Source organism: Motacilla alba, chromosome 7 (assembly GCF_015832195.1).
Source record: "Motacilla alba alba isolate MOTALB_02 chromosome 7, Motacilla_alba_V1.0_pri, whole genome shotgun sequence".
In the NCBI taxonomy this organism is placed as follows: Eukaryota; Metazoa; Chordata; class Aves; order Passeriformes; family Motacillidae; genus Motacilla; species Motacilla alba.
In genome coordinates, this window is record NC_052022.1 from 35,794,303 (window position 1) to 35,811,844 (window position 17,542).

Consider the following 17,542-nt stretch of genomic DNA (forward strand, 5'->3'; position numbering starts at 1 on the left):
TCAGGTCAGTGTCCTGGCAACAAATCAGAAAATAATCTCTCCTGCATAAAAGAAGTGAAATCCTGGCCTTCAGCAAGGGAGGAGGAGGAGATGAGAAAAAGGCCCAGAGTGTTCTGCCAGGGGTGAAGCACCACTGTCTTATCCCTGCTGCACAGTAAATGGGGGGATCATCTGATAAATCCTACAGACAGATGTCTGCCAGCTTTGCTGAGGGTGTTGTCCAGACACAGACTGTTTTTTTCTGGAGGTAAATTGCAGACAGCCGTGTTTGTGCTGATAGGGAGTCCAGTGCAGGAAGGCAGTGCAGATCTCTCGGGATGTGTTGTCACACGGATAGCCCTGCATCCCTCAGTTGTGTTGTGTCCTCTGCCTGGTCAGTAGATCAGTTCTGTTTTGATTGAGGTGATGACCCCCCAGCCACTGACGAGTGTAGGTGATGCTTACAAACTTTTAAAGGCTTGGCACAGACCAACTGCGTGCTGCCTGAAAGCAGGAAAAGTGCTAATTAAGGTATGATAGCTATTTGCTCCATGGCTGTGAAGAAACATCTCAGTTGGTGTTGGAAATGGTGGTGTCAGGCACTGACCTTGACTTTATTGATGGATGCATGTTGAACAGGCTTTGTTCCGCTCTTGGGGAAAAGCTGCTCTTAAAATCCTGGTGCCCAATGTTGGTTTATCTTTAAGTTGTTCCTTTGCCTGCCTATATCCAGCATTGTCACAGATTGAGATATCAGTCATGTCTCAGGACACTTGGGTTATTTTATGGGTGTGTTACGAGTAGAAATCTCTCTATCACTAAAGTTTTCTATCTAGGGAAGTAATTCTGAGTCATTTGGATATTCTTTCCAGCTGTAGAGAGGGCCTAGTAAAGCACAGCTTTGTTCAAAATTCTGATGTGTGACTCATCTGCTCATCTGTTCTCACTGCTTTTCCTTCTAGGCTCGGTTGGAGAGTAAGGCCCTAATTCTGTAAGCCCAGTAGCCAAATTAAAATAGAGCAAGCAGCACAATTGCTTCAGCAGCTTTCATTTTGTTCTGTGCTGCAGAGGCAGTTTTTAATGTCCTGTTCATCTCTAAGGGGAACTTCATTAAGCTGGGAGCGGGGACCACGTGACTGCTCCTCGTGGCAAGCGTGCAGTGCTGAGCTTGAAAGGCAAATCCTTTCTGAAATTTAAAAAGGGCTGAGGACAAACCCAAGTGGTGTTTAAGATTAATATTGCATAATGAAGGTGACTGCTAAATGGAATTGAAGAAAGAGAGCATCCAGGGTGGCAGTAGCAGCTCATGGATCACAAAGGTTGTCCCTTACGCTGCATTTTTGGTAGCGCACAGAAACTTCATCATTCACTTCTATATTACTGCTACTGCTTAGTTTGATTGTGGCAACCTGAAATAACTTAATATATGTGAAAATGAGTTAACAAGGTTTATTCCTTGGTTGTCTTCGATATCTGTGGCTTTTACCATTATATTTCTGTAACCAGGAAATATTTTATGTCTGCCTCTGTTTAAGCCTGAGAGAATGGAAGTGGGAAAATGATGGTGAAAGTGAGGTGAATATCCATTGTAACTAAAAATGAGGGAAACCATTTATTTGCCTTCTTCAAGCCTTTAAAAATAGTAATATCCCTCCTCACCAAAACAGATGAGGAAAGTTGAGAGGGGAGAAAATATTTCTTTTCTTATACTGGCCTGTACAGTTCAGAGGAGCTAAGTAGGGAATGCTATAAAGATAACTGGATAAGGATTATGAGGCAAACAGCATTTCTAGAATTAATAGACCATTAGAATTAGTACTTAGAAAATGGAATTTTTATTAATGTCAGAGTATTTAATCTTCATCTCTAGAAGTCTTCGAGAAGTAAATTAAAGAGGGACCTAAACAGGAGAGGGGGCTTTTTGAACAAAACCAGAGAAGTAATACTGCTGTGGGTGAGAATGTTCACTTGAGGAAATAATGCTTTTGTTTGGCGTACTTTAAACCAAACTGCAGCTCCAGAATGAAGCATCGAGCCTGATTTTTTTGGAAGGCTCAGTAAACAAAGCACTGCGAAGTTCTGACTTAGGGTGAGGGAGCAGAGCAGTGGGGTTGTGGTGTGTGCACTGAGCATTCATAAACCTTGTGCACGCAGCAGGAGTGCTCCTATTTCTGTCTGGAGAACTGTCAGGGGTAGGGAGAGTTATTGTTTGTGAAATCATTTATAAATAACTCTGGCTGCTTGTGTTAGGCTTAGGAGCAGCTCAGGAGCTGTATGGAAGAGAGAACAGCTGAGCCACAATCCATTTGCATTCAGCTCTTGCAGTGTTTGTGCTGGGTTTAAGTTTAAGCCTCACCTTTTTAATGGTTTAAAATAGATTTGGAGCTGCTCAAGCAGGTGTGTACTGGGCCAAGAGCAGGATTCTGAATGTACACCTCCACTTGGGCTGCTCCTGCAGCAGGTCACACCAGGTTTTGGGAACACCAGATGGACTGTCTGGAGTTTCCTGCCGCTTGGGTTTTCTGGTTGTCTCCTCATCTTAATGCCGTGAATTGAGACACAGGTGCAGATTCTCCACAAAATGACCATGTCAAACTGCATTTTCTTCACTGTTCAGCTGTAGTGACAGTCATTTCTTGGAAGAGCAGCTCAGAAAAACTTTTAAGTTTGCATGGGAAATGGATTTGTAAACAATTTTTAAAACTTTACATACAAATATACCAGACTGTATAAACATAAACACTGAGATAAGGTGTATTGATTTAGGAAGGTTATGGAATAGAGATGATATTCTTGAGAAAGAGATTGAAACAGAAATAAATTTTAACAAGTTTTAAAATAGGATCTTTTAAAGTACTGCAGCAGTGACATATTACATCACAGACAGGAGATGCTTTTATGTAGGAAAGAAATGTTCTGCTCAGTGAAAAGTGGCATCTACCCATAGCCATTCTGATCATTTACTTTTGCCCTACACCTTTAGGTCAAAGCAGAATGTAAATAAAACAGGTTATTTAAAACTATATATAATATTTAAAATATGATATAAATAATATAAAAAAAAGTATATATAAAGGTTATAAAATACTGGATATCTTAGAGAATTAGAATTGTGAAAGATGTATTGTAGTAGGACTATGTGAGGAAAAAATACAGGTGAGTAGTGTTAGAAGTAATAGTAGTGTTGTGTGGTGAAAGCTAATAGGTTGAAAAATATTTATAAGGTATTGTAACTAGGAAATAGGTTAGAAAAAGGCTTGTTCTTGAATTCAGTGAAGCTTTTGGAGCTCTTGGGAGTTCAGTGCATCGGAGCTCTGTCACGTCCATGCTTTGCTTGTTTACAAATCTCTGTTAAATAGGTTGGCAGCCTGCTCAAGGGGTGTTCTCTTACAGAGAGTGCTCACGCCAAAGGTATTGATTTATGCAGAAAATGTGTGAGTTAAAACATCAGAGTCTCAATGGAGCTTGAATGCTCTGGTCACAGTGTTTGCCTTCTGAGCAGCAGCACACAGAAATGGTTCTAATGTCAACGTTGTCACCAGCAGAGACACAGAATCTGGAAAGCTCTCAAATACTGGGCTTTGGCCTGTTAAATGTGCTGGTTAATTAGTGAATCACCAGTGTTTGTTCATATGGCATAATTAATAGTAACATCTTTGCTTTGCTTGATGCTGCTTTAAACATTCGGGTTATTGAAGTAATCTTTATCTGCTTTGGCTTCATGAAGTTGTTTCATTCTTAGTTTGTGGTTTGTTGCGGAGTTCATTAGAAACCTCGTTTGCCTTTGTTTCCAAAACTTTTGTGCGGGTTTATTAGCACAGCATTCCCACCTGTTTGCACGCCTTCAGAGAAGGAGCACAGTGCTGCCTTCTGCTGGGCGTGGGCATTTTGTTTTCATGTTTGCACCAGAAAAACCACTCGTTCTTGTGCCCAGGCAGAGAGAAACACAGGAGTGTGAACACATCATAGGGAATTTTCATGCTTCAAAGGAACTCTGGTGACTGTAAACTCTCCACTGAACCTTGCAGCAGGCAGAACTGCTCAGCTCGGCCCTTAAACGTGTCCCTTTTTTGGGATCAGGAAAGGGCAGGCAGGATTCATTAAGGTGAACATCACACAAGCACAGAAGGCAATAAAGGAAAGCAGTCAACACCTTAAAATAATTGAACCAGGTCCTAAACTTTGCACTGCAGTGGAGATTGATGTGCCACTAAGAAGGGCTGGTGAATTTAAAGAAAGGAGTGAGGGAGAAGTTTTCATAGCTGCAGCCTTCAGGGGTTGGTTGTTGTATTTTTTTATCAACCAGGAAGGGCAAATTGAAATAAAGCCCTTGATTACAGCTGAAATTGCATTTGTGTGTGTGTGTGTTCTATAAAGACAGTACTTTAGCAAAAGTATGGCTCCAGTGTTGTCTTTCAGTGCATGGCTTTGCTTAAATCAGCTCTGGCTGCAAGTGTGGGATTTTAAAAGAGTGGAGTTGTGAACTTTTTAGGTAAGTGTGAAGCACAGTGCTTCTGTTTTGGTGGGGTTTTTTTCTCTTGGTGTAGTAGGCTGCAGGTGCAGCGTGTGCCAAGGACAAGGGAGATGGGAGTCAAATAATCATCATTCCCACTGCAGAGAAATGCCAGGTTTGGTAAGCATGGGTGGCAGGAGGAGTTCTGGAGAGTTAGTGAGAGTTGTGATGAGGTCTGTTTGGATTCAGTGCCGGGAATTCTGAGTGACTGTTTTCTTCAGATGTGCGTTTTTGAGAATTGGAATTGAAATCTTGCACATTGTCAGCCCAAATAAATGGGCTGTGTCTGTGGAGGCCTGAAAGCAAAGTTAGAAATGGAAAATGAGACCACAGGAAAAGCCAAAAATATACTCAATTTTATTTCCTAGGACTTCAGAAGTAAAGGGGGGAGATACCTTGATGCATCTGGCTCATAAGAAATAGAAAGTAAGATTTCAATAAAATACACAAAAGCAGGGGTTCTTCCAGGGAAAGTGACTTGGCAGGCTTAGGAATACCCTCAAAACTTCATTTCCTAGGGGCTGTGGAACAGAATCAGGGTGCTTCCTTTCTTTTATAAATTTTTAAGCTCAGGAAATAAATAAAAGGAAAATTTAATTGAATAGGAGTGAATGTCAGTAACAAAACCCAGTGCTCTGTGTGGAGCAGCCCTGGTGCTTCAGTCTCGGCAGAGCTGAACTCCCCATCAAAGGAGGATACATTTACCATGTCTGTAGGGCAGATGGGCATTTTTAGTAATAAATTGAGTGGCTTAAAGAGAAATTTCAAGGTAAACTTCCACTGCAGCTTAATTATATTTTAAAGTAAAATTGGATTTACGGGGTGGTTTAAATTAGATCTGCCAATTTGGACTTGAAGAAGGGCTTGATGCTTGCATAAATAATGGTTTTGTTTCTTTTTTTTTTTTTTTTTTTCTTTCAACAGAGGTTGCAGACCTTGAAGCTAATTTACCTTGTGAGTATAACATTTAATAGTATGCATTTTAAGGGGGAAGGGACCATTGGAATGAACATTTTGACTGAAGTGTGAATGCTGATGGTATTTGGTAACTGTGCAAAGCTCCACCACGCTGGCTTGAGTGGATTTTTCTCTGTTGCTTCCTCTTATGGGGCTGTGGAGAACTGGACCCTCATTAGTGTCCTTTGGAAGGACTATTGATAATTTGCCTCCAGTTTTTAATTGCTGGGGAGGGGCAGCAAAACTTTCATAAAGTGCCCAAAAGGTTCCTGTGACTCAAGGGTGCAATTAGTGCCTCACTTGTGTTTTTTCTTTATTCTCTCATTTTCAAAAGAGGAGATTCTGATTTAGGGGCAGAGGAAATAGCTCAGCTCTTAGAGAGAACATGAAGTCAACCTGCAGTTTTTTCACTTCAAGATGTAACCTGATGTCTTTGTTAATAGTGAGAATACTCACAAAATCTAATTTCTAAGAGTGATCCATATTCCCTAAAAAAAAAAGGCAAGATAATACGGTTTTATACCTGGAATCTTACTTGAGATTTACGCCTTCCTTAAAGGCAGTTACAGAGAATTTACAGAGCAATTTTAGGTTAACTTTTTTCAGTGTGGGTTCTGTTATAGGGTAACAAATACCAGAAGAATGTGTGGTTTCAGTTGCTACAGTGTGAGTGCTTTGCTAGGGGTTGTGTACAGTTCTAGGTAGGTTTTTTCAGGCAGATAGGATTTATGGCTATGATACTGTTTAGCTCCTTGGCTACAGCAAAGGAACAGCCAGTTTGATGGGTTAAGAAGCTAAAGACTGCATAATATGGCTGCTAAAATGACCATGATAGACTCATCTCCTAACGCCAGCCAGCAGTGGAGAACTCATTTCTGATGTCAATTATTCTTTTGCTTCACAGGTACATGTAAAGTGAATTTTCCTGACCCAAACAAGCTCCATTACTTTCAGCTAACTGTAACCCCAGGTAATTTTTTTTTTCAACATACTGCTTTTGTTTCTGTGTGTGTTGGTGTTTAGGAAATGTAATTCCAAGAGGAATTTCTATAAAGCCTCAAGTCAAAGAAACTCTGGCTGTAATAGTGATTATTTAATTAAAGAAATGGCCAAACTGGGCTGAGTTTTGAAAACCAGTTTCCAGTAAAAAGGCCTTCAAAAACTAGTAGGGTTAGGAAATATTCTTTTTTTTTTGCTTACTTTGATTGAGACATCTTTTCCTCTCAGCCAGTTTGAAACCACCTTGATTTATTTTTACATTACAGCCCTGTTAGGTTGTGTGCTCCCCTGTACTGATTGTTTGGTTCTGCAGAGGTGGAGAGAGCTGGAAAACTTCAAACCCAGCTGTGCCTGCATCTGCTTATCAAAGAGGAATCTCTGAATCTTTGATTGTTCAGATATGTGAAATCAGATTTTTTATTATTAAAACAACCTGAGTATCCTGTTGAAGCTCTTGCTGGCAGGCTGGTGATAAAAGCATTTTCATAAATTATCATTTCCATGTAAATTTCTTAACAGCCACCTGGAATTAGTGTTTTCTGTGCATTTTAGACCAGAAGGTTGTGCTTTATGGATGAATTCGCATGGAAGTTTATTTAAACTTCACGTGCACTTCTTGTGTTTGGGACCGTGCAGCTGCTCAAATGAGAGCACTGCTGTGTGCAGTGCACTGAGGTGTGCTGGATCAGTGTCCCCCTGGCAGCTCCTCCTCCTCGGTGCCCATTTGCTGAGGATGCTTTCTGCCAGCAGAATTTGGGTGGGGTGTGTCTGTCATCCTGGTGTCTGACCTGCAGAAGCTGTGGTGTGCGCTTCATGGAGTGCCTGGAATGTTGCTGTAATCCGGTGGTTTGAAGCCAGAGCAGCACTAGGTGTCACTGTTGCCGTTCATTAGTCCGAGCCAACTGGCCCTTCCTCCAGCAGAAATTTTGGGTGGTCTCTGTTAACATGTCCATTCACGTGACTCCCTTTTGTGATGGAAAAATGAGCGAGGCTGCCCTTGTCAGTGTAATTAAACATAAACGCAAGAGCTAATCTGGAACTTTGTCCCGGTCATTCTGTGGAGGAGTTGTGCTCGTGTTTACTTGGTGTTAATTCTGCTTGCACCAAATGCCCTTCCCTTTACATGATGCTGCTTTATTATATTTTGGAATGGAGCTCACTTTACAAGAGCATCGCTGTGCAAATGAGTAATATGTGACCAAGCTGTCCTAACTGCAAGGTGTCCAAACCCTAGGAATTGTTTTGTCTGCTCACTGCTGTGCAGCAGGATGCTGCAGGCAGAAACCAGCTGTTGAATGCAGAGCGGGGGTTTTGTGCCAGTGATCTTGCCGATGAGATGATCTTAATTAACATTCTGTTACTCTAAATATAGCTGCACAGCTGAAGCCTCTGCAGTTGCAGCCTGACCCAAGTAAACATCTATTTTCAGCTGTGCATAATTCAGGTGTAGAATCTTGTGATCAGCCATAGTTTAGTGCTCTAAAGGCAGAACGCAGCGCAGACCAAGAAAATCTTTGTAGTTTTCTGCCTCTCTTCAATACTGAAGTTTTCTCTAGTGGATGCTAAATCTTGGTTTTCCTTAAGGCAGCAGAGTGGTTGTCCCAGGAGTTTTATGGCTCAAGCCTGCTTGAGCCAACTCTTTTTGTATTGTCTGAACAGTGTTGCATGAATCTTGACTTTGTTCTCTGCTGTCATTTTGAATGTGGCTAGTCTTGAAAGGACACTAAAAGAAGCTTCCTTAGGCTTTCACAAAAAGACTAATTTGAATAAGAAAATAAACTCGACCACCAAGCAGAAATCCTTTCAGGTCCCTTGCTCACCACTTCTCACAAAAACCTTTCTCAGCCAGTATTTAATGTGGCAAAATTATCCTGGTGACAGCAAGTTTTTAATTTAAAATGATTTTGTAGAAAATCTTGATGAGGGTGGCTGCTTCATATAATTGAAGAAATTCCATTCTCTGTATGCTCCAGTTTTATGCAGTGCACTATCAGTGGATAGAAAATGGCTCAGACTTGGATTTTTCTGCTGCAGTGGACAAACTCCGTGTTCCCCAGGCAGACCCTGCTGGTCTTCTCTGCTGTCTGAAGCTTCTCTTCCTTTTTGTCATCTGAAACATTTGTTCTGCCTTTGAAAAATACCCTTGTGCCACCACTTACCTGTGTTCTTATTTTTGCACCAGTATCTTAATGGATGAAAATCTAAGGAAAAATAAGGAGATGTTTAGAATCCAGGCTTGCTGCACTGGTATTTGGAGCACAAAATTGGAAGCTGAGGATTAAAACATGGTAATGACCTGGAGAAAAATAAAGGAGGGGACTTTAGGTAGCTTATATGTGAAAAAGCCCAGAAGAATAAATGCAGTAAATGCCATTTCCCTGCAGCTCCCAGGCTGTTGGACTAGTCTGGGCATGGTGTGGATATTTGAGTGCCACTCTAGGGGATTAATAAAGGCACTGTTTTCTGGTGAAATGCCCACAAATATTGGTGAGCATGGCTGATTCAGGGAGCAGCTATCCAAAGTGCATCCTTTGTGGCCTGCCCTAATTATCTTGCAGTTTCTTCTAAAGTGAGGAAATAATTTGGTTGAGTGTTTTCCAGAGCTCTTTCAGGCATTAAAACACCCTACAAACACAAGCTAAGATTAGTCAGGTTGTTGGTAATGAAACTTGAGACTGAAGTGGGAGGATGCTTGCTCTGCTAATACAGCTTGAAGACATAAATTTAAGCAGTAGGAGGAAAACTGTGGCTCAGACATCCTCCCTTTTTAGCAGAAGTCCCTGTGGCCAACTTCCTAAGTTATGTGTTAAAGCTGTTCCTTTTGATGGGTTTATTTATAGCTCTTTCCTCACTGTTAACTCTGCCAGAACTTTTTTCCCACCAGTTCTCCGCGCCTAAAAAATTGAGGATTTCTCTCCCAGTCTGAGAACCTGTTTACTTGAGATGCTGAAAGATGACTTCATCGTGAATTATCTTGTTAATGCAGTGCAAGGTTTCTGGCTGGGTACTGAGGCTCTCCAGAATTTTTAATATATATTTGAGTGACTGGTAATGAGTAGCTTTGTTGTTGCTTCAGGAACACAGAGGCAGAATTGTATAAAAGAGGGGAGATGTCTTGCTCTCCTATTTGTGTAAATATGTCCTTGCTTATTTGATAGCAGAGGCAGTGTGGTTTAGCTTACACAGTGTGGGGTTTGATTAGTGATTGGTGACAAGGTAAAACCAAAATATAAAATGAGTTGTAATATAAGGCAGTGATGAATATTGAATTGTCTTGGAGGAAGACTTGATCTGAAAGTTCTTGAGTGTTTCTGTTGGACAACCATTGCAGTGAGTGTTCATTAAACCTGGGGATTTTCTTTGACATGAAACACACGTGGATGCAGCCATCAGCAGGCATTTATTTAATTTTAGCAGGGCTGGAATGTGAAGAGCTGCTGCATGCTTTGCTCCAAGTCCAGCCAATCAAGGAACTAGTGAAATTAAGCCAAGGAAAATAACTTTTGTACTTGGAAATGTGATAATTCCTGACATTTGGTTAAAATGTATTATAGTGCTAGATGGTGAATAAAGTGCAGTCAGCTGTCTGTGTTCTGTGGGATGAATGTGGTGTTAGAGCTGCTGGGGATATTGGACCATTTTCCAATGATTCCTTTCTGGAACAGTGTCTCACTCTGAGGGCATTGCACATTTGACAGGGAGCAGTTGTACCTCTTACTTCCTATTCTTCAGTAAAGGCTTGCTTTACTGATTTTTACCTCTGTATATTTAACAACAAAAGATAAATGCTTTTATCTTGATTTTTTCCCTATAAAAATCAGTGCATGTCCCTTTACTTTCTGGTAAAGCATAGCATGCCTAAAGTTGCTTAATAAATCCAGCTCACTTCAGAATTGAGTTGGAGTGGGAATGGAGAACAGATTTGAAAAGATCAGGAGACAGCAACCTGAAGGAGGATTTTGATGACCTGCAGTAGACAGGCCAGGTTTTTTTTGTGGTTTGGAACAAGCCAGATAATAGCAAAATTCTTCTTAGTCTTTTTGTGAACTATGGATTGTTTCACAGAACATTTCTTTGCAGTGTTTGTTTAAGAAATATTAAAAAACCTGCATCATGTAATGGTAACCAGCCCTCCTGGCCTTCACTGGGCTGGAGTGCTCAGGGTGCTTTGAGCCAGAGCATCCCCCAGATGTCTCAAACCCCCATTGTGGGCTGGGTACCTGTTTCCTGTTATTTTAATGAAAAACCTCAGTAATGGCAATGCCAGGTGCATTTCAGATCACCTGTAAGCATTTCAGCTTCCAAGCACAACTATTTAAAGAGTTGCATGCTGTTTGTCATCCCATATTAGCCCTGCTTAAATATAAGTAGATCTTTTAATATGTCATATTTGAAAATTTAGCCGTTTTTATAATCCAGTACAGAGGTTGGCAGAGAAGCAGATGTGTGTTCCTAGCAGATACATCACAGTAAGATAACTACAATGAAACAGCCTCCTTGCCCTTCTTGAGCTACACTCTGAAACATGTTCACATCCTTGTTCTGCTCACCAGGATTGCCAGCACAAATTTGGGAAGATGTGCTCAGTCCTGGAGCAGGGTTTAGCAATGCTTTAGGCAGCACAAGGTTGGGAAGGTGTGCTCAGTCCTGGAGCTGGATCTAGCAGTGCTTTAGGCAGCACAAGTTTGGGAAGGTGTGCTCAGTCCTGGAGCAGGGTTTAGCAGTGCTTTAGGCAGCACAAGTTTGGGAAGGTGTGCTCAGTCCTGGAGCTGCATCTAGCAGTGCTTTAGCAAGTGCAGGATTTCTCCAGCTCATTCCAGGGGTCACTGATGTTGTGCTGCCTGCCACGTGCCAGGATTTGCTTCCTACAGTGAGAAGTTCAGTGCAAGGTTCCTCCAGCTGGGTTTGTGATCAGGATGGTGGATTTTTCTGGGGCTGTTGGTTCTCCTGACAATTCAGATTTCTGCTGTAGAGCTGTAGGGAGTGCAGGAAGACACAGTACTCACACCCTCCTTGGGTTAGGTGGCAGCTGGTGGTGTAGCCAGCTGAGGTGTTTAATGATGAAAGCCTGTGCTGTTGTTTTAGTCTGGGTGTTTTTCTCTTCTTTAACTATTGCCTTGTTTTCCCTTTTCTAGATGAGGGCTATTACCAAGGGGGGAAGTTTCAGTTTGAAACTGAAGTTCCTGATGCCTACAATATGGTGGTGAGTATTTGTCATTAGTCTCATAGCTGTCATTTTAGATTTTCTTTGCAGCTAACAGGACTTCAGGGGGAACTTGGCATTGAGACTGGGAAAGGATCTTCTGTCTCTTAATAAAATAAGTCTCTGCAGCTGTCTGGCAGAAGCTCTTGGAAGTGCAGATGAGTCAAACCTGAGTGTTCTCCCTTCTGGATGAGGTTGTGCTCTCTGCTGTTAATTATTCATGAGACCTGCATTTAATGATTATTCTCATTAAAAAGTTACATATCTAAGAATGCAGTAAGTGAACCAAAAGGAAAAGGTTGACAGTTCTGTAATTCTCCCCCACATTCTTCTGCTTTGGTGTCTTAATTTGGTGTTGGTAGTTCCGAGTTCTTGCAGGGAGGCTGAGGAACGTGTAAGGGAGGATCCTGGAGAAGAGTTTCAGGGAAGATCTTTGGTTCCTGAATTCAGCATTATCTGTGTGTAGTGGTTGCAGTCACAGCTAGGTAGTGTTTGCAGTGTGTGGGTTTGGTTGTGGGATGTTTGAAGTTCCCCTTAAGTTTACCAAAGAATTTCACGCTGTGGCAGAGGTCATGCTCTATAACTTCTGTGTATTCATTTTATTTCCTTTGATTTTTGTGTTCACCCAAACAACACTGCTGCAGGAAAGTGTTTGCTGTGTGTTAACAGGAGAGCTGAAGTTCAGTTTTGATCTGAGTTTTTTGATTCTCAGTTCCCATAATTAAAAAGTCTCTGGTTTGTTATGGTTCCCTGCTCAGCACTGGCAGGAAAATCGACAGCAAATGTTAATGAAATATTTTTAAATTCGAGCACCTCTTATCCAGTACAAAAATAAAAAGTTTTGAAACAATGCAGGAGGTTGATTGTTGGGTTGTGGTCACGTCATTGATGCAGTATTAATCCCAGTATTGAGGGAGTTATGCTGAGGCTGTGGTTGGTTCCCTGCCCGGCAGAAGGCGACTGACACAAGCGATCCCTGTTTTCAGGAGAGCTCTGCAGACCTGCCAGGGCTCCCAGCCCACAGGCAAGGCTGGGATACACGCCTGCACTGGCCAGAGGAGTGGATATGTGCAATTGTGGTGTAGTGGGGGAGCATAAAACAAATGAAGAGGAACAGTTTGGAAGATTTGGTAGTGTGGCCCGCAGCCAAACCCCTCAGTGCTTTGCTGTGTGTAGCATTCAGTTTTAGCCACTCTGAGAAGTTCTCCAGGAGCTGCTGCTGGAAAGTGGCAAGAAATATCTCAGGCTGGAGTGTAGCTCACCCCCAGGAGCTTGTATCCCCACTGGGGTCTCCTGGGGGAATGATGGTTTTTACAAGCTGTAAAGAGCTGCAGTTGCAGGGTGGTTTAGCAGAATGGTTTAGCTTTGGGACTAGCTGGTGATTTCGAATAACTTTGATTCCAGATTTCTCTCAGGAGCCACATTCCTACTCCAGGTAAATTTCTTCGCTAGAGAAGAGATCAAATTAAATCTATAAATAATACATAATTTAAAAAAAATAATACAAGATCTGTTGGTACACCCGTCTTTTTAGAGTGCTAATTTATCAAGAACTGGAAGTGCTCATTTGAAATGAGGGATGCCAGAGCAGAAGTGGCTGCTTGGAAATGGAGAAGGAAGTGAATGTGGTCACTGCTGTGGCCCCCAGCTGAGGCTGCATCTCCCTGTGCAGCTGGTGGTGTGTGAGGGGAAGGAGGAGTTTGAGCAAGGAAATAAATGGATTTGGGGAGCTCTGTTGTGCACAGTGTCACAGGTTTTTAAGTGAAACATCATCCTCGGGAAATCTCTGGATTTGTTGGTCTGGGGAGGGTTCAAAAATGACTTGGAACAAGTTCCAAGGTGAGGTTTTGTCTGAAGATAAATTTTATGGTGGGGTTGCAGTTGTACTGTCTGTCTAAAAGGGAAAAAGGAGAGAAAAACCTTTGTCTTGCTGTCAGGAGTGGGTTTTTCTATCTTTTAGCAGTGAAAATCACTTTGAAAGGATAAAGGAATTCTTTTGTTTCCACAGTACAAAAAATGAGACACCAGTTAATTCACTGTGAGGATTTGGGGAATTTTTAAAAGAGTTTCCATAAATCTTTTTTTTTTTTTTTTGACTCATCAATACATTCCCTGTTTGAAGGTGCATATGGTAGAAATTTACTCTTTTATCTTGATCTGATAGCATGGAATAAATTCTGCTGCTTTCCCTTGCTTGAGAACTAGACATCATCTTTCAAAACAGTGTGAAAGTGTAGCTGATGAAAAGCTTGTGCTGTTAAAAAACTTCTGAGGTGTTTTGGAGGTCAGAAAGTTTGAGACTGTTCCCTGTGAGCCACTTAATTTTCAGTATTGCCGTGACTGATGTCCCTTGAGTTTTTGCACAGAAATGAAGTGGCAAAAATCTGCATTATCAATCCCAGATTTGCTGTGGTGATCAGTGTTTTTTTTTCTAGAACATCTCTTTTAGGTCAGTTTTTGGTGTCTCAGTGCCATGCATATTTTCTTAACCTCTTCCAAGGAGTCTTAATTTAAGAAGTTTCTTAAGAAGGTCATGGGGAAGCTGGGAACAAAATGAGATAAAACACACAATGCTGCCATGCAAATAGAGCTCTTGGAGCTCTTTGGTCTCTTGATTGAAGACATCATTGGAAAAAGTGGAGGGAGATGGCTCCACATTTATAATCTGGGATTTAATTGAACTTCTGCAAGGTGCTGGTGTGTGCTGATGGATTCCAGGACACTTCCCATCAGAAATAATCTGCCTGATTGAAAGCTGCAAGTCCTAATGGGGAGAGCAGGGATGCAACAACGTGCTGTTGCTAAGCTACTGACATTTTTATGTCCTACTCTTTATTTACTTCACAAAACTAGAGCAAAGGAGACTGTACTTGAAAAATCTGTACTTCACAACCCCACTGTGACATTCAGAAATTTGGTGATCTTGCCTGTGGCTTTTCATTTTAGTGCCTCAAATTCAGTGCTGATGCATTCCTGCAGGGTCTGTATTTAAAAGAAATTATTTATTTATTATTAGTTATTTATTTGTTATCTTTGCATCCTCTGCTGTTTTTTTAACAAATCCCTGATTTGGACAAGCCTTGGTGAAGTTTTTTGGTTTAAGTTATTATCTTAACAGTTAAGTATGAAGAAACTGAATGACTTAGAGTGTTTTCCCTGAAGGAGTAAATTTTCTTGGCTTTCTTAAAAGTTATTTGTTCTAAGGAAAAGCCCGATACCAGCCTGGTTTTTATGAAGAGTTGAGAAAAGCTAAAAGGGCAGAGAAGTCTGTTTTGACTCTTGTAGATAATGCATCATTGCTCTAAACATATAAACTCGGGCTGTGAATATCAAATCTATTTGCCTTTTTCTGTTTTATGAGTTATAGCAGGGTTTTATCTTAAAGGATAACACAGTAATTTGTTTTCTCTCCTGGCAGCCTCCAAAGGTAAAATGTTTGACAAGAATCTGGCACCCAAACATTACAGAGACAGGAGAAATCTGCCTAAGGTAGGAACAGCGTTCTGTTGGAGTTTTTTAACCTCAGAGGTTTCTCTGTTTGATGAAATATTGGATGTAACTGTCCTGACAGTATTTTTTTTTTGTGCTGTTTCTGCATGTAACTTTTAGGAGCATAAAAATCTATTCAAAGTCTCATTCTTGCTATGCTGTAGAGACCATGGAGAACCTGGCTTTTTAAGTTTAGACTCAGTATTTTGTTCTACTTAGGGTATAAAGGTAAACTCCAGCCTAAACAAAATGTATTTGGTTTTTTTCTTCTCTCCCTCATATCTGAATCATCCTCAGGCCCTGAGGGAGGCTTTGAGGCTTTACCATTTAATGCCCAGGTGTGTTAAGAGCTTGAAAATTCTTTTTATTTCAAAAAGGAAGGAAAAAAGTGTTCATTAAAATTTGACAGTAATTATTCTTTGTTAATTATAATATTTAATATCCAGTGATAAGACACATGTGCCAGTTATAACAAAGCAGGGTTGGGGTCAGGGTAAGAAACCTGAAAACTTTACTTTGCCATAGTGAGAGGCTTCTCTTACTGGGTGATTTTCCTTCATAGTAAATGTTTCCTCTTCCAAATGAATTTGTGAAACTTTGCAATTTCATCCTCAGTACCTGATGGTGAAATTGGCCAGAAACCAAACAGAAACAGAAGTGAGAAGCCTGCCTGTCATTTTTCACGTTAATGGCACACAGAAGAAAAAAGCAGATGAAGCAGAAGCAAAGCCCATAAGTGAGATTGAAAGCTGCTCTGAAAATCCTGCATGGTTGTCACCATGTGTAGCAAATCAGTGCTTAAAGAGAAGCTGAATTTTTCCTCTAGATGGAAAAATCATTTTAGTGCTGTGTTGAAAGTCCTGTGGTGAAAAGGAAGTTTTTATTGCCCTTCCTAGGCAGGTCAGGCTCATCAGCATTAAGAAACTTAAATGTTCTGAGTGCAGGTAAAGGAAGGAACAGGTGAGTGTTTGAACCAGGGAGCAACAAATACCAGGCACCAAACCAAATCTGGAGCTCCAGCTGTAGCACAGCATCTTCTGGGGTTCAGTAGAGCCTCACATTGGTAAAATCCCACAGTGGCTGGGCTTGGAAGGGACCTTAAAGCTCATCCCATTTCACCCCCTGCCATGGGCAGGGACACCTTCCACCAGAGCAGGCTGCTCCAAAGCCTGGCCTGGAGCACTTCCAGGGATGGGGCAGCCTCAGCTTTTCCATCTGTGGAGATGGTTTTAATTCTAAGAGATGAATGTGGTGTTTGGAGCATCATAGTTCTAATGAAGTGGAGGCATTTTTTGAGCATCTGCTCTGAAACAGTTTGGATTGTCAGATACCTCAACATATCAAACCCTGGGAATGTCTGGCATTCTATGGAAAAGCTAAAATAACTTAATTGCTTTCTGCCTGTTAGAGAATGCATTCTATGTATAGTATCTGCAATCAACTTACTCAAGAGTCTTTGCATTAAAATTGCTGCAGTTATTTTTAAAAGCAGAAAATCATCAGTGCTTTCCCCCCACATACCTCATGCTGTGGCATGTGTTGGTTTGATAATCATCCCTGAATTAAAACATTCTAAATAGTTCACTTGTGGTCAAGTGTGGCAGTTTTGGGCAGGAAAAGTGGTGTTTTTCTGTGCTTTATGGACTGCAGTTACCCTGGGCCATATTATTAATGACAGATCCTAATTAGGTCTGCCCCTATTAGATGTCAGCTCCACTGCACATGTAGATAGAAAAAAAATGGAGGTTTCTCCAGACTGAGCTTCCCCTTGCAGTAAATTGTTGTCACTTAGGCTGCAGGTTGGGTCAGCTGGGGTTTAGAAGGTTTTACTCCTGCAATCATGCAGTTCCCACTTCAGGAGATGCATTTTAAAAGATCTCTTTAGGATGTGTGTATTTAAAAAGAAAAAAATCCCTCAAAGCTTTCTGCCATGCAGGAGTTACTCACAGGATGAGAAGAGTTACTCACAGGATGAGAAGATACTTGTTGAAATGAAAGCTGAGCAGCTGACTGGTCACATCAGGGGCTCTTTTGGTTCCTGGAAGTTCAAAAGTAGTGATTTTGCAGTCTGCCCATGGAACCCAGCTTGATGGATGATGGGTAATCATAAGCTGGGAGGTCTCCTTAGATCTGGGGAAAAGTTCTGTTGAGGGACTTTAATGATCATTCCCAATCTGTAGAAGAAGGAAGGTGCTGCTCTAAAAACAAATCCTGTCAGCAGATGAGGAGTATGAAGCCAAAGGACGCTTGTGTGTCTTCCCTGCTTTCCTGCCTGAGTGCTCTGAGAGGTACTGGTGATGGTATCTCTTCAGTCCTGGCTGTGGTGTCCCAGCTGGAGCTGTGCCAGAGGAGCTCTGAGGCCTTGGGAAGCTGCAGGGCTGTCCATGAGGCTTAGCTCATGC

The 17,542-nt window shown here is 41.5% G+C and overlaps 1 protein-coding gene across 3 annotated transcripts in view; it reads left to right on the forward strand.

Moving 5' to 3' along the window:
* UBE2F (ubiquitin conjugating enzyme E2 F (putative)) overlaps positions 1 to 17,542 on the forward strand; it is a 60,282-nt gene that overhangs the window by 6,082 nt on the left and 36,658 nt on the right. For all 3 annotated transcript variants that reach the window (XR_005257518.1, XM_038142001.1, XM_038142000.1), the window contains exons 3-6: positions 5,417 to 5,446; positions 6,354 to 6,419; positions 11,584 to 11,651; positions 15,070 to 15,140. Coding sequence is in view for 2 of the 3 variants with exons in the window: in XM_038142001.1 (XP_037997929.1) it covers positions 5,417 to 5,446; positions 6,354 to 6,419; positions 11,584 to 11,651; positions 15,070 to 15,140 (235 nt within the window). In the remaining variant the exon portion in view is untranslated. The remainder of the gene's footprint in view (positions 1 to 5,416; positions 5,447 to 6,353; positions 6,420 to 11,583; positions 11,652 to 15,069; positions 15,141 to 17,542) is intronic.